This window comes from Citrus clementina, unplaced genomic scaffold (genome assembly GCF_000493195.1).
Source record: "Citrus clementina cultivar Clemenules unplaced genomic scaffold, Citrus_clementina_v1.0 scaffold_1, whole genome shotgun sequence".
Lineage (NCBI taxonomy): Eukaryota > Viridiplantae > Streptophyta > Magnoliopsida > Sapindales > Rutaceae > Citrus > Citrus x clementina.
This window is the reverse complement of record NW_006263303.1, coordinates 503,612-524,834: the sequence shown is the minus strand read 5'-3', so window position 1 is coordinate 524,834 and position 21,223 is coordinate 503,612. Positions and strand designations below refer to the sequence as shown.

General features: G+C 35.7%; 4 protein-coding genes across 8 annotated transcripts; 3 read left to right on the top strand and 1 right to left on the bottom strand.

Annotated features, from left to right (window-relative positions):
- The first annotated feature begins 534 nt into the window (after nucleotides 1–534).
- Nucleotides 535–4,477, top strand: LOC18054112 (exocyst complex component EXO70A1). 4 transcript variants are annotated; one of them, XR_002903887.1, is made up of 2 exons: nucleotides 535–3,463; nucleotides 4,108–4,477. XR_002903887.1 is itself a non-coding variant. In XM_006450130.2 (2 exons), exon 2 carries the CDS (start codon nucleotides 1,140–1,142, stop codon nucleotides 3,201–3,203), a length of 2,064 nt encoding a protein of 687 aa, XP_006450193.1. In that variant the 5' UTR covers nucleotides 541–852; nucleotides 995–1,139; the 3' UTR covers nucleotides 3,204–3,564. The 4 variants fall into 4 exon arrangements, 1 of the variants encoding a protein (XP_006450193.1); XR_002903886.1 differs by having other exon boundaries at nucleotides 4,101–4,477; XR_002903885.1 differs by having other exon boundaries at nucleotides 535–3,467; nucleotides 4,101–4,477.
- Nucleotides 4,478–10,575: 6,098 nt separating this feature from the next.
- On the top strand, nucleotides 10,576–12,029 carry LOC18054111. Its single transcript, XM_006450129.2, has 2 exons — nucleotides 10,576–11,388; nucleotides 11,518–12,029. The coding sequence occupies exons 1-2, from the start codon at nucleotides 10,961–10,963 to the stop codon at nucleotides 11,990–11,992; spliced, it is 903 nt and encodes a 300-aa protein (XP_006450192.1). The 5' UTR covers nucleotides 10,576–10,960; the 3' UTR covers nucleotides 11,993–12,029.
- A 1,693-nt stretch (nucleotides 12,030–13,722) lies between these two features.
- On the top strand, nucleotides 13,723–15,198 carry LOC18054110 (putative peptidyl-tRNA hydrolase PTRHD1). The gene is made up of 2 exons (XM_006450128.2): nucleotides 13,723–14,473; nucleotides 14,580–15,198. The coding sequence occupies exons 1-2, from the start codon at nucleotides 14,099–14,101 to the stop codon at nucleotides 14,760–14,762; spliced, it is 558 nt and encodes a 185-aa protein (XP_006450191.2). The 5' UTR covers nucleotides 13,723–14,098; the 3' UTR covers nucleotides 14,763–15,198.
- LOC18054109 (coatomer subunit beta-1) lies at nucleotides 15,102–20,994 on the bottom strand. 2 transcript variants are annotated; one of them, XM_006450127.2, is made up of 7 exons: nucleotides 20,798–20,994; nucleotides 17,815–19,881; nucleotides 16,911–17,420; nucleotides 16,780–16,806; nucleotides 16,329–16,414; nucleotides 15,437–15,679; nucleotides 15,102–15,332 (listed from the first exon to the last, which is right to left on the bottom strand). In XM_006450127.2, exons 2-6 carry the CDS (start codon nucleotides 19,861–19,863, stop codon nucleotides 15,475–15,477), a joined length of 2,877 nt encoding a protein of 958 aa, XP_006450190.1. In that variant the 5' UTR covers nucleotides 19,864–19,881; nucleotides 20,798–20,994; the 3' UTR covers nucleotides 15,102–15,332; nucleotides 15,437–15,474. The 2 variants fall into 2 exon arrangements, with proteins under 2 accessions (XP_006450190.1, XP_006450189.1); XM_006450126.2 differs by lacking the exon at nucleotides 16,780–16,806 and having other exon boundaries at nucleotides 20,798–20,993.
- Between the last annotated feature and the right edge of the window lie 229 nt (nucleotides 20,995–21,223).

Here is a 21,223-nt window from a genome sequence, read left to right as displayed (position 1 = left end):
ACGTTGGGACTCAAATGTGACAATTTAGATAATATTTAATAATATAAACTCTATTTTGGTGGTGTGTGTTAAGTGCCTAAAACTTATTCTTATTCAGAGACTGTTATTCAATTTAATTTGAGGCATGATTAGGGTACCGTATACAAGATTCGAGCATCATAAAATTATTAAATTTTGATTGGTACTTCAAAATGAAAGACAGTGCTGCTCTCCAACTTGGAGGACAGCATTTTGAACCCCCACAAAAGTATTATGGGGGCATTTTTTTCCTCAATTAAATATTGAGTATTAGTTTAATTTGTAAATATCAGTTATATTCTCATATAATATGAGTTGTAATCTGAATAATAATCTTATGTAATAAAAAAAAATGAAAGACAGTGCACCCAAGAGTATCCTCCTAACTAGATCTTAGATGACTATAATAATATAATTTACATTAACTTAAGAATTATTTTAAATAAGTCAAATGTTACTAGTAGTAGTAGTAATAATAGTAATAATAATAATAATTAAAAAATAAAAGGGAAAGATGAGAGAAAGAGAGAGAGAGAGAGAGAGAGAGAGAGGCAGCTGCTAGGCAGCTAACTTAAGCAAACGCTCCACTGTCATACACTTTGGCTGGATTCGTCGGAGATTTGCAAAAAAGGACCGTGAAAAGTTTTATCTTTTATCAGTTATCACTCCTCCACTCTCTTCTGATCTGTATCTAGGGTTTCTCTGTTTTTCCCACCTCCTTTTCTCCTCTTTTTCTTTCTCTCTGATTCTAAATCACAATCCCCATACCTATTCAAATTTCAATATTCCATTTTTCAACTCAAATCAACTCGCCGGGTCTACACAGCCCACCAAGTGAGTCACTCTCGTTCTCCTTTTTTCTTTCAAACAAATCATTTCACCCTGTTGTTTTTTCTTCTTTTCTTTTCGGCGGTTGTAGTTGTTGATTTTATTTTTCTGATTAAAATAAAAGTCTTTTTGTTTGGTTTTGATTTAGTCCACGGCTTGGTCAAACCAAACACTTGACGATCACGACCCATGAAGATGATTTCTTCGTACACGAGCCCCGGTTAGCTTCCGAAGAGAAAATCTATTAGATCAATTTTTTTTCTGTTTCCACTATTAGGGTTTCTAAGATCAAAATGGCCGAGTCTGTTAGTGATTCCGTGAAGGGTGGTAATAATAAGAATCATGGGATTGAGAATTTGATATCTGCGAGAAAGGCATTGAAGGTTAGCTTAGAGAAATCGAAATCTCTGGCGTTAGCTCTTGAAAGAGCGGGTCCTCGACTGGATGACATTAACCAAAGATTGCCCTCATTAGAGGCTGCTGTCAGGCCTATTCGTGCTGACAAGGATGCCCTCGTTGCCGTCGGGGGCCACATTAATCGTGCTGTGGGTCCTGCTGCTGCGGTGCTTAAGGTGTTTGATGCGGTTCACGGGTTGGAGAAATCCTTGTTATCGGATCCTAGGAATGATTTGCCTGGGTACTTGTCGGTGTTGAAACGGCTGGAGGAGGCGTTGAGGTTTTTGGGGGATAATTGTGGGTTGGCCATACAGTGGTTGGAGGATATTGTCGAGTATTTGGAGGATAATCGCATGGCCGATGAGAAGTATTTGTTGAATTTAAAGAAGTCATTGAAGGGTCTTAGGGAATTGGAGAATGGCGAGGTGGAAATACGTCTTGATGGTGGGCTTTTGGATGCTGCATTAGATAAATTGGAGAGTGATTTTCGGAAACTGTTGACAGAAAATAGTGTTCCTCTTCCGATGTCATCACCATCAACGTTGGGCCAACAAGCGTGTATTGCACCTTCACCTTTACCTGTGTCCGTCATTCATAAGTTGCAAGCAATTCTTGGGAGATTGATTGCAAATAATAGGTTTGACAAATGTATTTCTGTTTATGTTGAAGTCCGTAGCTCAAATGTCAGAGCAAGTTTGCAGGCGCTTGATTTGGATTATCTTGAGATATCTATTGCAGAATTTAATGATGTGCAGAGTATAGAGGGGTATATAGCGCAGTGGGGAAGGCATTTGGAGTTTGCTGTGAAGCATTTATTTGAGGCTGAGTATAATCTTTGTAATGATGTGTTTGAGAGGATGGGGAAAGATATTTGGATGGGATGCTTTGCTAAGATAGCTGCACAGGCAGGGATGCTTGCATTCCTTCAGTTTGGTAAGACTGTTACGGAGAGTAAGAAAGACCCGATAAAGCTTCTTAAGCTATTAGATATATTTGCATCTCTTAACAAGTTAAGAACTGATTTTAACCGGCTTTTTGGTGGGGCAGCATGTGTTGAAATTCAAAACCTGACTAGGGATCTCATCAATAGGGTGATTAATGGTGCAGCTGAGATTTTCGGGGAACTTCTCATTCAGGTGGAGTTACAGAGGCAGATCCCACCACCTCCGGATGGGAGTGTTCCCCGATTGGTGAGCTTTATCACTGAGTACTGTAATAAGCTTCTCGGAGATGATTATAAGCCAGTTTTGACCCAGGTTTTGGTCATCCACCGAAGTTGGAAGCACGAGAAGTTTCAAGAGAAGCTCCTCGTTAATGAGGTTTTGAAAATCGTCAAAGCCATTGAGCAGAATCTGGAGACGTGGTTGAAAGCTTATGATGACACCACTTTATCCCATTTTTTTGCAATGAACAACCACTGCCATCTGTACAAGAGTTTGAAGGGCACAAAGCTTGGTGATCTCTTGGGGGATTCTTGGTTAAGAGAACATGAACAATACAAGGACTATTATTCTACTATATTCTTTAGAGACAGCTGGGGAAAGATTCCGAGTCATTTAAGCCGAGAAGGTCTAATTATGTTCTCAGGAGGGCGTGCCTCTGCTCGTGATCTTGTCAAGAAAAGGCTTAAAGCATTCAATGATGCTTTGGATGACGTGTATAAGAAACAGTCAAATTGGGTTATCTTAGACAAAGATCTGAGGGAGAAAACGTCTCAACTTATTACACAGGCTATTGCACCTATTTACCGCAGCTATATGCAGAATTACGGGGCCTTGGTGGAGCAAGAAGCAAGCTCTGGCAAGTACGCGAAGTATACAGTGGAGACTTTGGAGAAAATGCTTGGCTCTCTTTTTCAGCCGAAACCTGGGAGATATGGCAGTTTCAAAGGCAGGTCACCTGCGGGAAAGTTTGACAATGGAATGGCAGATCTTCGCCGTACTGCTTCCGCCGTTGTGTGATTCCCAGTATTTGTTTTTCTATTGCACCTAGTCCTCAAATATGGGTATAGTTTTATCATGTACATATTTATGACTTGAGGGGCCTGGAAATAATGAATTTCATGCATTCCAAGAAGGAAGTTCCTCCAAAGTTGGCCAACCAATTGCCCATTGTTCTCCATGTGGTGAAATTTTGTAAGTTGCTCATGTGTAACGGGATCGACTGTACTCTTCACAGCCTGGGTGATTCTGCATATCATGGGATTAAAAAACTGCCAGATGTAGGTAATAACCAATGTACGAGTATATGATCCTCTTGTATGGGTTCGTAGATAATACTTTCAGCGATAGCTATTCCATTTTTATTTCATTATTTATTCAATTACTGGCTAGTTTGAATTAAACACCTTGTAAGTTGCTAGATTCTGTGTACAATTCTTTGATTTAAACACTAAAAGTGCATCTACAGGTCTAGCAGTAACTGAATTTAAGTACTCATCAATTTTCCAAAGTCAGTCATAAAGGCTTGAGGCCTTGAGGATTTGCTTGGTTCATTGTTGTACTGGACGGCAGTTGCTCTGAGCTTAGTAATGAAGCCCAGCCATGAAAATAATGAAACAGTAATGACAATAATATGTTTGCTTATTTCTGTAGTCTTTTTTCTTTTATTGTAAGACAATTGTTTATCTGCTGATTATTGCAATAGATCATTCATGCTTCCGCTATTATATTGACTTTAAACCTCATTATTTTCTCATTTGCTTTTGTATAATTTTCCTTCGGTAGGAGCATATTACTGAGACTTCGCTGGCTATTGATGTTTTTCTTGCTTCTATCATTGTTTATTTATGGTTTTTAAGTCTTGGGATGATCTCTTCTTTTCTTTCTTTTCACTTCCAACTCTTTATTTTCTTTAAGGTTGCAGAAAATTTGGTCATGAAGTAATTGAGAAAAGCAGAAAAATATGTAAGCAGTATTGATAAAACGCTACTGCCTGCATGAAGTATTGAAGTGTAGATCCCCAAAATGTTCGAAAATACGAAAAGACCGAAATGCCTCGTCTTTTACTTGTAACAGACGGACACAGCAAATTGAATTCACTTCAGTTTTTCCCAAGCAGCCGTGAAAAACCAAAAATGCCTATCTTTTTTCTTTCGGGGGAAAAGTATGACAAACGAATAGCAATAAGCTTAGAATTACTTTCCTCTTTTTAGCTTTAGTTGCTTTGTGTGGTGTTTGCTTTTCTTTTTCTTCTTATAAAAAATAAAATAAAGCGGCAGGAGTTGATTGCTATATATCACATTCTGGTCAAAATTCCTCAAGATTAGTAGGAAAATTGGTGCGTGCATTTGAGTGCAAGCATGGGCTTGTGGGTTTTGATTTCTCGCTCCTACCGGCACAGGAAGTGCTTTTGGATCAAAGCCCTCGAATAAGCATACTTAAAAAAAGCACCCCCAGTAAAGACGGTCTATTCATTCAAAGGTAGCCTGCGTGCCATCTAGACAAAAGCCCTCGCCTTTGATATATCTAGGGCTGGTAAAATATGATACGATCCGATTATCCGACACGAACACGACACAAATAAATGGGTATGGGTCGTCGAATTTAATACGATTATTAAATGGGTTGGGTCCGGGTCGACACGATTTTTTTCCGTATCGGGTTAGGGTTAAAATTCTTGATCCATTTACTCGATCAATGACCCGATTATATTTTCTATTTTAAAATAATTTACAGGTTTTTATCATCAAAACTCAAATATTATAGATGATTTTCTCTTTTATTTATATTCTTTAAAAAGATGAATATAACTACAGTATTTTATTTATAAAATTTTAAACACATTTAGAGTTTCAATAGTGTAAATGTATAAAATATTAGTAGATATGTATATTTTATAATATATATATATATATATATATATAATTAAAACCTCAATATTGTAAATGTGTAATATTTTGGTAGATATGTATATTTTATAATATCGATAAATTATGTATGTATGTATATACATACGTATGTATGACAATGTGTAAATATTTGATGTAATTTTTGTTAAATATATAGATATTAAGCGGGTTATTAAGTAATCTGATTATTTTTTCGTGTCGGGTTTGAGTCTTAATATTTTGACACGATTATTAAATGGGTCGGGTTTGGGTTGAACTAAATTTAACACGACATAAAATTGACACGATACAAACACGACCCGATGACCCGTTTTACCTGCTCTAGGTATATCCACCATCAGTGCTTGCTTTTGCTTACCAAACGCTAATGTACTAGTAAGGGATCACGCATCTTGTCCCCATTAGCAACTCGACAATTCCTTTCAAAGGTTGAGAAATGAGAACCCCCGCCCAGGAAAATCTCAGCCGTTCAACTGACAATTTGTCTGTTGAATCTAATCACTATACTGGCCCACCGAAGATGGGTCAAATTCTAATAAGAAGTGCAAATCTGAAAAATGGGTAAAAACAAAGCTTAAAATAGAAAGAAAATTAGCTGTAAAAGAATAAAACTGAGGATGGGGAAGATTCAAAATGATGACGGTGAACGTGTTGCACTGCCCAAAGTTTCTGATTACGTATGTCCATGTGTAATAATCATGCATCACACGTTTGGTTCCGTGTTCGATTAAAAACAGCCGAACAAACAACTGAAACGATTGTGATAAGAACTGCCCAGTTTAAGTAAAAGATGTATTCTTTTTCGTTTACAATTTCAACTCTTAGGATTGTCTTTTTCGAGCCCGTCCCAGAAGGTAAAAAAATCTAGTCAATTGAAATGCTCAATCCCTATCCATTTCTACTCGAATTAAATGGGTCTCTGACTTCTGAGGTTCTATCACCTCTAGTACTTGTAAGCGTCCAAGATTGTTATTATTTCTTGAGTTCGGCTTGAAAAATAAAATTGAAGAAAGCAGAGAATTGATTTTTAAATACATAAAAATAGACAGATCCCATGAGAAGCTCAGCTTGTTATTGTTAATTAAAAGCCACTTGTATGTATCCTTAATTCGTGTGAATTTCTGCCACCCTCAAGCTTTATAATTGGTGTCGTTTTAATCAGGAATTATAAAAGGTCCACTCCAGTTGAGCAATTTGACTAATTGGAATTTGAGCATGAAATGAATTGCTGCATGTTAACGTGACAAAGCATGGTTTTGTCTTCCTTAACGACGGCAAAGAAAAGATGTTTTCACAAAAGTAAACAATTGCGGTGGTGATCAGCTTCTCACGTTCCTACTAGCTGAGTTAGGTTTCAATGCGGTGACAACTCGACGTCAATTTTTTTGATGGAATTTTGGAGAATTTTGACTAATCAATTCCAAGACGTGTCGTTGAATCCTATTGATTAATAAGAAGGCTTTCAAACTTTTTTTTTAAAAAAAAAAGGTCTTGAGAATATTGATAAAAAGAAAGTCATTGTTGATGCATTTTGGAAAAAATACAAAATTTTTAATTGGGACGACATATAATGTAATTATATGCGCAAGCAAGCAATAAAATATTTTCAATATTCAAAAAACATAAATAAATAAAATATTATCAAACGTATATTTCATTACTTATGAGCATATTAAAATTCATGAGATGATTTCATTAAATAGGTATCTCATCACCATTTTATTTGACACGGTGTAATATTTTTAAATTGATTTTTATTTATAAAGTTTAGACCAAAAAAACTTGTATTACTAATAAATAATCATTTGAAATTGGACGTCTTTACATAATACAATATCATATAATATCACATCAGTTAAGAGACAAATTTAATTTTGTAAAAATAATATTATCATTATTATAATACACTATAGTACGGCATGCTTTTTTGTTATCAACAACTTATCAGAAAGAAAACAATACAAATTATTATATCGATCAATCAATCCATTTTGCTTAATCATAAAATCTGTTAGTTAAAATATTAAACCAAGAAAAAGGAGGAAAAAATGAAAAAAAAAAAGAAAACACATCTAGTTGGCCGGTCCCATATGAAGATGCTGGAGGATATCAACAGCTCCCAGTCACTTAATAGAGAATAATGGATCGATTTGCTACCACCAAAATAAATTTTAAACAATGTAAAGAGATAAGATGGGTTAGGTAACGTGTTAATTAGAGTAATAATGCAGCCATTGGTCGCTTCCCCCATCGACCCCATTTCCCTTAATCTCACATTTTTTTTTAAAAAAAAAATTTAATAATTGTTTACTAATATGGGATTAGAATATCTGTCTGCCAATTATGTAAAGTTTACAAATTAATTAAAAGAAATTAAACTCCCATTACCCACTGGCTTTTGTGGCCTTGTTCAATGCTCTTATGGAAAATATTAAATTAATTAAGCTTCGGGAATTTAATTACAGAATATTAACAACTGGATCACCCACTCAGAATATTCGGTCCGTACATTTTGATAGGCTGTGACCCACTAATTAACACGTATTTTATTTGTTTTATAAATACTTATCACAAAGCTCGATATTAGCCAATTGTGAGTCAAATGTAGACCAGTCAACCCATAGATTGGCTTCGATCCAAAAAAATAAAAAAAAAATCATGGGTTGCCTCATCTATTCATAGATTAATTATATTATTGCAAGATTTTTTCTCGGATTATGCTATTTGCATTATCATTTATGTTTAGTGCCTTTTTTATATGACTTATTTAATGACTATAAGTGTTTATTTAATCTCATAAATTCTTATCATAATTTTTATTGTTATTTGGTTCTTATTTTGTCTCTACTCGTAAAAGCTCAAATTTTAGGATTTTAGGATTAGAAGTTGAAAATGTTTTTTTAAATGTTAAAATATCTAAAATATTTTATACTTATATATAATTTTATTTTATTCTTTTCATAACATAATTTTAAAAAACTTGTCTATTAAAGTAATTTTATAAATTTTTAATAAAAATTCTTATTGACAACCAAACAACTAAAATTTTTTTGAGTAAAAGCTCTATTTTTAAAAACTCTATTAACAACAAAAGCTCTAATTAAATAAACTCTACTTGAAAAGTTGTACCAAACGAAGTCTTAATAATCATAATCCAATTGAATTGAGTTTTTTTTTTTTTTTCTAATCACGATCTTATCTTATCTAGAACAACCTTCGTCGCAACACAATTTAAATGTCAATATATATATGTGTTTAAGTCGTATTAAAAATTTTCTAAATATTTTAAAAAATAACTTTTTCCGAATTTGAAAAGAAATGGCTTTCTATCAAACTCAATAATGGTTCAAGTTATGATGATTTATTTGATCATAATTTCAATTTTAGTGAATAATTTAGAACACTTAGATATGTTTATAGTTAATTAATTATGGTTTCCACTTTCACCTCAATGTAAAAATTTCGTTTAAATAGACCTGTGCCACTTTCTTCATGCATTTGTATTATGATTTTTTTTTTCCATGATTGCGTGCGTTAACCCAAACGAAGAATTCAAAATAATTAAGCAAGCTGGTGTTGTCAATTCTCTTGGATTTTTTATTTTTTTTTTCCGTTTTGGTTGATCATTATAATTGAGATTCTTAGGAGGATAAGAGGATAAGATATTTTCTTCTTTTTTTTTTTTCTACAGATGATCGAACATGATAAAGGGGACCGACCAATATTTGTCTAAATGTGATGAATAATCATTACTAAGGAAATTACTTGGTCCAGTTTAAAGTCTTAAGGAAATTACTTGAAACTTGTTGGGAACAAATTTAGCGAGGAGGCATGATTATTTTTTTTTTGAATTTTTTTCCCTTTTACAAAAATCAGTAAAGAAGAAACTAATGGAAATTGGTTCACCTGGTGGTGTCTCATCTTTGCGTGGCAAGAAACTATTGAAAATTGATAGAGATAAGTTTGAAAGAGAAAATTGTTATTATTACAATTTATTTTCCAAAAAGAAATTTTTGATGGCTTCGGAGTTTGGTCTAAACCGTGTGCTCCCTGTCTGGCCCCTTTCCCCGCCACGTCATCGCGAACGTGTCAACTAATATTCTACGTAGTGTGTATTTGGCCGCCAACATAATTATACGTAGGTCTCTATTTAGTCAAAGATCATCCATCCCCTTGTTTTATTTTATTTTTATTTTTATTTCTTTGCCCAGTTTGAGGTTGTTTTTCAGTCTTTTTAAAAAGTTAAAAATTAATTTTAGTTTGTAATAATTTTTTCTTTTTGATGAAATCACCTCATTTTAAAAAAAACAGAGAAAAAAATATCTTTCGAAATATGATTTTAAAAAGATATTTTATATTTTATATAATTTTATATATACCTTCATATTTTTACAAACAATAATTATTTTAAAAATTATAATATTATCAAACAAACTGCCCATTATTCTCTCTTTATTTTTTTAATTTAATTACAAATAAAGTGGAAAGAATACTTAATTGTCAATATCAAAATAAAAATAAAATCAATCTTATCCACTTATTTGGCAGGGAAAAGACTAATAATAATAAAAAGAAGGCGCCCATTTCCATCTCCATCCACACGGCACCCTAATTCTATATACATACAATCTTGTTTTGGGTAATGTAACATATGAGTCCCTGCTTTTCAGAGAAATTACATATAGAGCATATCGTAATCATTTTATCATATGAATCCCTATTTCAATATCCATTTGATAAAAATAAAAGTAAAAAATAAAAAAATCCCATCTTATCCAAACTAAATTTACACATGTGATTTATGTATAAAATTCAAATTTTTAAAGTGATAGATCCCACTTACTATAAATAGTATTATTACATCAATATGATGATTCAGTAAAACTATTCCACCTAATTAAATCTATCTCTTTAATTAATGTTTGCTATTATTACTATTATCATTATTTTATTTTAGTTATCATGCATCCTAACTAACCACATCATACATGATTAAAATAATTCCTCCTTGATTAGTTTCCGATGAGTATGATTCAAACCCCTGGCCTTTAAATCACTTACCTTTTGCTACTTTAAATTATCAACTAAGGGAGGCACTTATTCAGTAACGAAATTTATTTCATTATCAACTAAGTAAATTGGTACCATAATTTTATTAATACCACAATTAAAAATCAATTAGGACCAGTCTTAATAAACATTAACAATGAAAATTGAGTATGATACCGACGAAAATAACTGTAAATAAATATGAAACCATAGTAATAACATAGAATAAATCCCTTAGTTTCCTGAAAAGATGAGGTGAGAACGTGAGGATTATCCAAGCAAAAGGCAGTCCTCTCAATAAGTAGTTGCAGTGTTAGGAATATTAAATATAGTCAGAATTTATGTGTTAAGAGTTAGACAGAGAGTTGTTTAAAATTATATGAAAATATAGGGATCGAAAAGTGAAAGTTGATAATATATTTTTTGTTTTTTTTTTAATTCTTTTTATCCTAATTGCTGATTCATGTCATTTCTTTTTCTCTCTCTGAGTCTATAGATTAGATAGAAAGAATGGTAAATAGTTATTGGAGACAGCAACTACCACCACCACCACCACAACAACAACAACAGCAACTATTATAGTCTTTAGGCAAAGCCGTGTTTCAAACTCAGCAGTTTTATTTATTATATCCTTAACCTACACCCACACCCACACCCACACCCACACCACTCTTGTCCTTTTGCTTACAACACAACTGCTGCAAAGCGATCGATCGATCGATCGAGGTGGTGGTCGACTAACTAGAGAGAGCAGAAATGGTATAATTTCCATTTAATCCTTTTTTCATCTTCAACTTCAACTTCAACTTCATCATCATTATGCAAGTTTTGATGGGGCCCACTTATAACATGGATGTGTCCGTGTCCGCGTCATCTTCCTCCCCGGCCTGCGTCAGAGACCGAAGCAGCAGCGGCGGTGTTTCTGCATCATCCGCATCGGCGTCGGCTGCTGCTCAGGATAGCTATAAGTGCAACGAAAAAGCTGGCTCGTCCTCGTGTTTGTTCTTGATGAACGGAGGAGACGGAGGCGAGGGCGAAAACGACATCGTTGGGGATCCAATAAGGAGGACTTACGGATCGGATGAACTTTCGGATAGCTCATCATCCATCGGGGCACCGGGGGAGAGCGAAGAAGAAGAAGAAGAGGAGGACGGCGTCGTATCGTCCTCGAAGGAGAAAGATGGGGGTGGGGGTTTGACAAGAAACAAGTTCTCCATGAGTTCATTAGAAGACTCGCTTCTAAACAAGTAATTAAATTACTGTCAATATTAATTTTTTCCATTATTTATTTCGAGAAATTAGTTAGTATGCATGTGGTGTGATGTGATGTGATATCTATGAATGAATGAATGAATGAATGAATGAACCAACGGCAGGAGAGGATTATCGAATCACTACGGCGGGAAATCGAAGTCGTTTGGGAATTTAGCAGAGGTAGTGGAGAGCAGCGGCGGGGCAGCCAAGCAAGTACTGGAGAAGGAAGAGAATCCGTTCAATAAGAGGAGGAGGATTTTGATTGCCAACAGATTGTCCCGCAAATTATTCTATTCCACTCCCACGCACCGTAACCGTAAATCCATGCCTCTCCTCCCCGTACTTCACGACGACGACGACGACGACGACGACGAAGAAGAAACTGAAGAAGGAGGAGGAGGAGGAGGAGGAGATATTTACAAACATCAACAACAACGACACGACGATGACGACGAACACCAGCTGCAGCAGTATCAATATGGGAGCAGGCTTAAACTCATGATCAACAACAGCATGCGTTACAAGTCCCACAGTTGCTTCTGTCTTGCAGATCTAGGCGAGGAGGAAGAAGAAGAAGAAGAACAACAACAAGATTAATCTAATAGCAGCTTATTTATTACAATTATGCTAATAATTAGGTTTTAAGATTTTTACTAAAAATTATTTTATTTCTTATTGAAATATCAAATATATGTATATGTATTGCCCATCAACCAATTCCCCACCCCCCCCCCCCCCCCCAAAAAAAAAAACTATTTTCTTTTTATGGTAATGGATATGGATAATTTAGTTTGATGTTATTGCATTGTTTTGTGATGTGGGCATCTAAGAATGTAGAATTATTTTTTTTTTTTGGGTTTTTGGTCGTCTGTTACATATACAAGCATCTTTTATCTATTGGACGGAGTCGAGGATGTTCAAAGATATGGTCTAAAACCTAGCTAACCTTTTAAAGATAACAGGTTTAAGTGATGCACACAAAAAAAAAAAAAAAAGAAAAAAAAAATCTTTGCAATCAAAACTTAATTTTGATTTCCCTCTGTTTCTTGGATGTGTTGAAGAAGAAGAAGAAGATTGCGTGCCAAGTGCCAATGATGGCTTATTAAATGAAGGAACTTTTTTATTATCTTCATCGTCTTTATCTTCTTTGGAATTGGAAAGAGCAAAATTTCTTTTTTTTTTTGTTTTGTTTATATTTTTCGCTTCTCTTTACATTGCATGTGGACAATTCCCAGCCAAGCCGGTCAACAGTGGACAGACAACCGTTTTTCTTCATTTGTCATCTTTTGCAGCACGTGGATTGGATGCTGCAGGCTCACCGTGTGTCTCATTGCAGCAGATCATTAATTAATGTGGCCGGCAGCACGCACATTCCTCATATTCTTGTACCACTCATCCTTTATGCATATAAATTCGCTTACGGTGGCCATCTATCTTTGACTAACCCCCCCCCTCCCCCCCCATGTAATTGGTTCGGACTTTGCATGGCTCAATATTTGACACATTTTTTTATGCGGACTCGATTTGAGCACTCAGTGATCCCTTTAAATAATTGATTGTTTCGTATTTATATTTAAAGTTTTCTCACGTATGTATGTATATAATTTTTTTTTTTAAAAAAGAGAAAAAACTCACAAGTGAATTTAATTAGTTATGACACAATTATTTATATTATATTTTGACTTATTTCTTTTATCCATGTGAACTGTGTTATATTATCTTATTCTAAAAATACTTATATCTTACCACAAATATATTTAAAAAAAAAATATGTTAAATGAGGTTTTCCTTTTTTCTTTTTCGACAAAATTTATGTTAAACACATTACACAATTAATAAAAGGGTTAAATTAGTGTGTATGTGATTTTTTTTTTTTTTTGGTAATGATAATAATGAACAGGTTGCATTCGAAGTGATTCAAGTTCAACACGCCACGAATAAGGATATGATGAGACGGCTGCCCCATAAGTTGATTTACCCACCACCGCTCGTCTTGTTTCTAAGAAAATGAAATACAATTATTAAGTTTCTGGTGGAATTAATAATATAATAATCAACAGATATGCACATGTGAATACTTTAAAACATTTTCTAATCAATAAGATAAGATCCTCTAAACCTTCAAAAAAAAAAAAAAAAAAAGATAAGATCCTCTAATTACATCTTTGCAATTTATTTAACTATGGACCTCTAATTACATCTTAGCAATTTATTAACCATCCACAATGTTTCTGAAAAGTAATTAATAAATGTTGGCAAACCCACACATTACACACATACAACACGCACACATGTATGTATGTATGTATGTATGTATTATTGATTAGTGGGGACTTCAGCTCTCATTCGACTCTTTGGTGTGTAACTGTAAACATAAGAGCCAGTTCTTTACGAGGATCACTTCTGGTTCTGGTTTGGTTCCAGAAGAGAAACGTCGTGGGTAATGGAATTCTGATCGGTTTCAGACTTTCCGTTTGTTTTTCCCAACAAATGAGAAAAAAAAAAAAAAGATCATCCGCCACCCCTTTCCTTCAACGCGCACATTCCGACTTCCAGTAGCGAGAATGGGCTGGGCCTTTATTCTTCAAAGGCAAAAGGCTTTCTTTAGAACTCGGGTCATAACGCAGGGAAGGTAGTACAATTTATTAGGGTGAGTGTGTCCGTCACCACACACACACGCGCACACATATATAAATTAAAAGCATGTCGTATTTGCTCTCACCACGTCGTTTCCCTGCCTGCTTCCCCAGCTTAACGCCTCCTGTACGCATCAGCAATCGTTCTGCTAAAATTAACAACATCCCACTCGCTCTCTGCTTGTCCAGTCGACTCAGTTCGATCTCAATGAGTCAATTTACTTCTGATTCCCCAAACGACGCCACAAAGGCAGACGACAACAACAACGGCGACGTTCTGGTACAGTACGTGGTGCTCCGACGAGACCTGATAGACGCGTGGCCGCTGGGGAGCGTGGTGACTCAGGGATGCCACGCATCCGTCTCAGCCATTTGGTCCCACAAAGACGATCCTCACACTCTTCAGTATTGTAGCCCTCAAAACATCAATTCCATGCATAAGGTATATTTTATTTTCTACCAGAAGCACTACCATCAACTCCTCCTCCTTATTATTATGACTTTAAGATAATAAAGATTTGGAGAATTACTGAGAGCTGAGATTTTAGGTTACCCTTGAGGTGAAGGGAGAAACCCAGATTGTGAATTTGTCGGAGAAGCTCAATGCTGGTGGCATTGCTCATAAGCTCTGGATTGAGCAACCTGAAAACATACCAACCTGCCTCGCTACTAAGCCGTACCCCAAGTCTACGGTATCTTTGGTTTTCAAGAAACTGAAACTTTGCAAGTGATGATATATTGTCTCAATTTGCAAACCCACATTTGGGTATCTTGTATGGATGAATTATCCTCAACTTTGATGCATAAACGCATCGCACCAAATGCTGGAGTGTTTATTTGGATTTCTCTGATTTAGTGGTGAAATTCAATTGTTATTTTACTGGAATCAGATACGAATCTCACGGAAAATGAATGTGCCGACATCGGAGAAAAATGTAAAAATTCATTCATTCAATGACCTTGCTATCCCAATTGGTAATACTCGCCAACGTTTGATGCGACGTATCAAACGCTTTTGAGAATCACAATGCGCGAACATTTTATTACCAAGGTTTTCTACACAGCCAAACTCCAAATATGAAAACATAGAGCTTCAATTCAATACTACTGAAAAATTGCAGCAAAATCCCATCTCAAATGCTATCGTTAAGAACCGAAAAAAAAAAAGAACACTTTCAATCATTCAGGTACTTTTCACTGTAAAATACGTCTCAAATATAAATGTCACTTCCTCAATGCCCTAGATACAAAGTGAACAGCAAAAATGGGATGAACAATCTTCTAATTTGTAGGCAAAGCACCTGCAGCAGTTCAAGGAATCAATAATAAGAACATAAATTAAGAGAACTTGCAATAAAGTGGCGTAAACCTTCCAGTAACTAATGGCAAGCAATGAGAACAGTACCTGTGTTTCCAAAAATAATGATATGCTCATTTTCCAAATCAACTGCCTCCCTTCTGCTTGAGAGTGATCTTATCCCCAAGACTAAGGGCAATCCCTTGGGTCTTGCTCCTTATTCTGATGTAGCCACTGAGCTTGCCATCGGTTTGCTTCTCAATGCTTACATTTACCAAAGCATCCTCACCAAACACACTCTTGGCGTACAAGTTTGCTGCCAGGAACCCACAATCACCATCTAGTGCAGACCTGCAGCTCAAACCAATTGGCAATGGTGTATCAATAGCATTTACTTGAAAGCACCTGAGGAATAGTCTTGGGTGCTCCTGGACCACTGCTCTTTTTGTATTCAGTGCTTGCCATGTGTATGCTTTAACCAATCATGATAATATGCATATCCATGTGGCAATCACATAATGGAGAAGAAGCAATCTCCAGGAGCACCACAGACTTTCTCAAAAATCAAATATGAGAATAATACTACGCAAGGAACGTTCAGTTTTACACCGAACTCATCAGATGGGTCTTATTTCGATCACATCAACAAGAAAAAACAATTGCTGTGTTCCCCAAGTGCAACAAACACAACTTGTAAACTTATTGCTCATACGTAATATGTTCCAAAAAACTACACTAGCTTAAAATTAAGAATAGAAGCCTACAGATTATCCATAGAAGGGCTCTTCCGACCTATGTCTCAATTATTTTCCCACTAAGCTCTCATTATGTTGTTACCCTATATGACACAATGAGTCTCAATTTTTAAGTAAATCAATACATTTCCAATATTTCTCAATCAATCAACTGTTTGAAATGCATCTCCATGTGCATGTTACACAAAAGAACATACATCCCTATCAATTCATTCAAGAGGCTGCTGAACAGAAGATCAACTTACGGTGCAGTGAGGCACTTCATGTTGGTTGATTTGATGATATGATCAAGGAATTCCTTCTCATCTTGAATTACTGTGTTAACAGCAACCTGCAGAGCAGAAGACAAATAAAATTAACCATAAAACTAAGCACCAGCAAGACAGATAAGTGATCAGTCAAACTGGAAATAACTTTCAACAGTCACTGCAACTAAAGGAAAGAAGAAATTAATTCACAAGTGTACAATCAAATCAAAAAATAGTTGGCATCATATTAGGAGCTGGGAAGGTCCATAGAGTTTACGCGCTACAACCACCTATGATTGTTAGAAAGACCACAGACAGCTTGCTCGGGTGGTTAATGTTCGACTTGATTAATAATAATAATAATAATAAAAGAGATGAAAAAGAAAAAAAGTTATGACGAAATAGTAACTCTTGCTGAGTCCCATAATCAGAACCACAATGACCTTACCTTCCAACAGATCCTTTCCATGTTGAACTGAAAATAATTTAAAATCTTCCGTAAATTAAAATCTAATGTAAACAGAAAGAAGAACCTTAGTGATTTGTATGAAAGAAACAAGAAACTAACGCTAGAGATACCTTGTTTTCCCATTCAAACTCAGCCCACATAGTTCTAAAAGCTGCATCTGTACAAACAGCAGGAGAAATATAGTCCATGATGTCAATGTGAATGTCATTGAGGACAACAACTGTTCGCTCAAGCACATTTGAAGTCTCATAAACAATATTCCCAAAAATGACCCCAGTCTCAGTGGAGGACACCTTGATGTTAGCCTTTATTTGCTTGCTTGATTCAGGTGCTAATGTATAATTCTGTGGACGCTCAACAAGCTTAAGATCACCCATAGTAGCTAACTCCAAGCACAAATTCTGAAGGGTTTCCTTGGTGCGGTTGATAACTGTAACATCAAGGACAATATCATAGTGGTGAACAGTAACATATGCTTCAGCATACACAGGGTCACTAAATCCAGTGAGTTGAAGAATGCGGTTGAGCTTATTTGCATCATCTCCTTCCTTGACAAACTCCCCAGTTGCGCGTTTTAGATCATCTTGCACCTCATCTTCCAACTCCAGCTGACTCATTCCCTGGAAATTTACAGTCATGAATTTTGGTTAGCCATCACTTCTATACACATAATCACCAAAAAATATAAAGAAACAACAAAAGAATTAAATTTGTGAAACCTAAAAAATCAACAATAACTAAGTGTTGCGGTGTGCTGGGTGAGGTATGCATATCAAAATATCAAGAAAGTACAATAAACAGAACGAAAGATGCAGATCAAGATCCCAACATCAAAACGCTTATATCAGGAGAACCATTTACATTACCCACTTTTTTCCCCTTTATATTTCGTCTTTCCTCCCATTCATTCAAAAAGAACAGGCCAAGATATAGTTTTTTTTCAAAAATTAAGATCAATCTGTATAATAAACCTACTCCTTCTTCCTTGTCATCCACACATTCAATAGCTATTACCTTCCTGCTCTTCAGATGGTAGAAGTCAATAAGGTCATCTGGCTGTGCATGAGAAATCTGAGCCTTTGCCTTTAATTCCTCAGATTCCCTTAACTGTTTCTCGGAAAGCATCTTCACAAAGCTCTGGCGGCAAGACTGCAACCATATCTTCCTGATATTATCACCAGTATTGCAAAGCAATCTTATGCACACAACAATCCTATCAAAAGAATCGTTATCAATTGGGTGTGGCAGAACTGGAGATTGTCCTAATTGCAACATTGAGACCATGATCAGTAAGGCCTGTGAGGATGCTTTATTCACTTCAACTCGAGATGGCTGCACCTCCTCCAATCTCAAAACAAGCTTTGTCAGTGTGCAAGCCACAACTGCCCCAAGGAAAAAATCACCAGTGAGAAGAAGGGATCTTAAATTTCCAGAAGTCAATGTTCCCTGAACAATGGTAGGAGGGGAAAAAGCGGTTTCAGAGGCGGCACTCTGAGTAGCATAAGTTCCATCAGCAAGAACAGCTGGTCTCCTGGAAGAAACAGTAGTTGAGCTGGCTTGCTGCTGAACTTTCTTAGAAGAATCAGTATCCTCCCCTTCTTCAGAGACTGAGAAAAATGGCAACTCTCCAAGACACTGCTTAATGGTTGCTATGCCATTCTCAACTTCAGAAAGAGACTGGCAATACTCTCCAATGATCCAAAGAGCGCAAGTGCACACTCGTGCAGCTCTGATCTGGTAGAAGTTGTCCAATAATCTTGTTATAATAGAGACCCTCAGTTTAGGATTCATTTCAATTATTTCTCGAACAAAGATAATCACATCTATAGCTGAAGCAACATTGCTGTCTCCCAAGAAATCCATCAGCAGATGGACCACTGTGCTTGCCACCTCAGGGAACTTAATGGCACAAGAATGGATGGCTTGAATAAGCATTTGCCTATACTCACCATTCTTCTCAAGCTCCCCACTCTGGGTCTTAACAACTTCTTTCTTCAACATAAGAACTACCTCATTGATGTTTCTAGGAGTTATCAATTCAAGCACAATGTCAAGAGTCTTCCTTCGAATGTCAAGATTAGGGCTGTTAAGTGCCCTCAGCACATCCATGATCAGATCAACCATTATATCTCTGTGTGAAGACCTGAGCTCATTCAGTCGGTCAAGTACAATAAGCTTGACATTGTTGTCACTCTGAGATAGAAGAAGCTGAGAGTAGGTATTAGCAGCAGCTCTAATAGCAGTGGGTGCAGATGACAAAGAGACAAGTGTCCCAGCGCATTCATAAATAACTGCAGTTGAAGGGGCATTCAACAATGATATAATAATCTTGATATACTTCCCCTTCTCTCCCTTATTGGTTCGGCAGACTTTCCGAATCAACTCCAATACAACCATCTGAAGCAATTCACCCCATTCAGAAACTCTATCAACATGGGTCAACAGGTAATTAATTGCTCGATCCTGATCACAAGTAAAGAGCATTAGGAATGCATTCCGCTTAGCTGATGGATCCTGCTCTGTCGAGAGAACCTTTTCAATCATTTCAGGTGCATCCACCAGAAGCTGCTCACCCTGTGGAAGCTTATATATTGCCATTACAGCCAATATGGCATTCCTCCGAATGTACGGGTGTCGATGTTGCAAATTTTGCAAAACTGAAGGAATCAATGGCTCAATTATTTCTGTCTCATTCAAGCGGCAAAGAAACCTCAAAGTAACCCCACGGATATATTCATTCGGGTGCTGAAGATTGTTCCTTAGATTTTGGCAAATCAAAATCATTTCAGGCAAGACCCTACCTTTAGCATCTGTTTTGTCGATGATCTCCAAATATAGAAGCAACAATTTCTGTATTGTGTGGTCCTCAGAAGGCAAAACATATCTAACAATTGTGATAAAAAGCTGGGGCAATGTTTCACCATTCAACAAAAGCATGATTGCCTTCTTCATGGCATCAACTTTTGCAGGCACATCATTGCCTTCAAGAGCTTCCTTAATTTCATTTGCAATTGCTGGCGTCCCTTTGTCAAAATGAATGAGCAGAGTACAAGACTTCTCCATTTTTGCAGATAGTCTTTTCTGTCATTTAAAATTCATGTAAAAAACAATCCTATGAATAACTTGATACAAAAAGATCAAATTTTCCAAGTTACGTGTTCCGTTATTATTCTAGAAAAATCAAATAATTCAGCTAAGCAAAATTAGAACACAATTAAATTATGGAAGAATTAGACATCATCAATAATCATCACATTAGTCAACCATCAGTGCAACAGATGCCAAAATACAAGATACATTTCCAATCATATGATAAACTGTCCTAGTGTTCATTTTCCAATAACACAACAATTCTATTATCTGCTCTCCATATCAATCTCAGTGTGCATGTGCATGTGCTTTAGAAAGCGGAGACTAAGGAAAATTTTTAGACCAGACCTCACACAAAATCCTATCCACCTCCCTTGTGATTTCAAATAACTAGAGAAAAACAGAAATGAAACAAGTCTTAATCCAGCCCTAATCAGCATTAAAAGGATAAGTTACAAGTTAAACAGGCATTAAATGCATATGCCTCAACCAGATCAGATCTAACATTGAAATTTAAAGATAATTCAACAATTCGGGCTAAGTAAAAACATATTAAACACACACACAAAATACGACAATGATTAGCTACATCAAGATCTCATAGTTGCTAATAGTCCTATCAAAAGCTATAACTGAATTCTCTCAATTCACATCACGAATCGAAAATCTACATGCTAGATTAACAATTTCAACTTCAAAGAAAAAAAAAAAAAATCAGTTCAAGCGCCTGTAGAATGTAGAAGCATGACATAGAAGCGTAACATTACCTGGAGTTAGATAAGAAAAATGAAACACCATGAATAACCAAAATCGAACGAGAAAATTAACAAATGTTCAGTTTGGCTGCCGAGAAAATGAATCAACAAATCCGCAGGATCTAAGAAAATAGAGAGAGAAAGAAACGAACCTCTTGTGATGAGCGTTGAGTGAAATTGATGATTTAGATGTCAGATCTTAAATGCTCATTTGTTGTTAATTGTTCAAAATACAAACGACTGAGTGAGGACCATTGCAGATCTTTAGATCTGCTCTCAGTTTATATGTGGGAGAGAGAACAGGCGATTGAAGCATTGAAAGTTAACCCGCAAGGGTCTTTTTGTCATTCGCTTTTCTCTTTTCTTTTTTTTTTATTAAATTAAATTGTTCCGTTTAAAAAAAACATTGAAATCCTTTATATAAACAGAATAACAGATGATAATTGTTGTGATAAATTTAAATAAATTACCAAAATTGTTTTAAAAAAAATGATATGGTCACTTAGGCCATTGATCAGGAGATGAGATAAAAGATTATTCTCCTATATGAAATAAATGTTTGATTTATCGTGTCTAAT

Excerpts from the sequence above, each read along its gene's own strand:
- LOC18054111 (XM_006450129.2), top strand. The coding sequence starts at position 10,961 with ATGCAAGTTTTGATGGGGCCCACTTATAACATGGATGTGTCCGTGTCC. Across the intron at positions 11,389-11,517 it reads GAAGACTCGCTTCTAAACAA|GAGAGGATTATCGAATCACT; the intron begins GTAATTAAATTA and ends AACCAACGGCAG.
- LOC18054110 (XM_006450128.2), top strand. The coding sequence starts at position 14,099 with ATGTCGTATTTGCTCTCACCACGTCGTTTCCCTGCCTGCTTCCCCAGC. Across the intron at positions 14,474-14,579 it reads ACATCAATTCCATGCATAAG|GTTACCCTTGAGGTGAAGGG; the intron begins GTATATTTTATT and ends CTGAGATTTTAG.
- LOC18054112 (XM_006450130.2), top strand. The coding sequence starts at position 1,140 with ATGGCCGAGTCTGTTAGTGATTCCGTGAAGGGTGGTAATAATAAGAAT.
- LOC18054109 (XM_006450127.2), bottom strand. The coding sequence starts at position 19,863 with ATGGAGAAGTCTTGTACTCTGCTCATTCATTTTGACAAAGGGACGCCA. Across the intron at positions 17,421-17,814 it reads ACCATCTGAAGAGCAGGAAG|GGAATGAGTCAGCTGGAGTT; the intron begins GTAATAGCTATT and ends GTAAATTTCCAG. Across the intron at positions 16,415-16,779 it reads TGGAAAGGATCTGTTGGAAG|GTTGCTGTTAACACAGTAAT; the intron begins GTAAGGTCATTG and ends TCTGCTCTGCAG.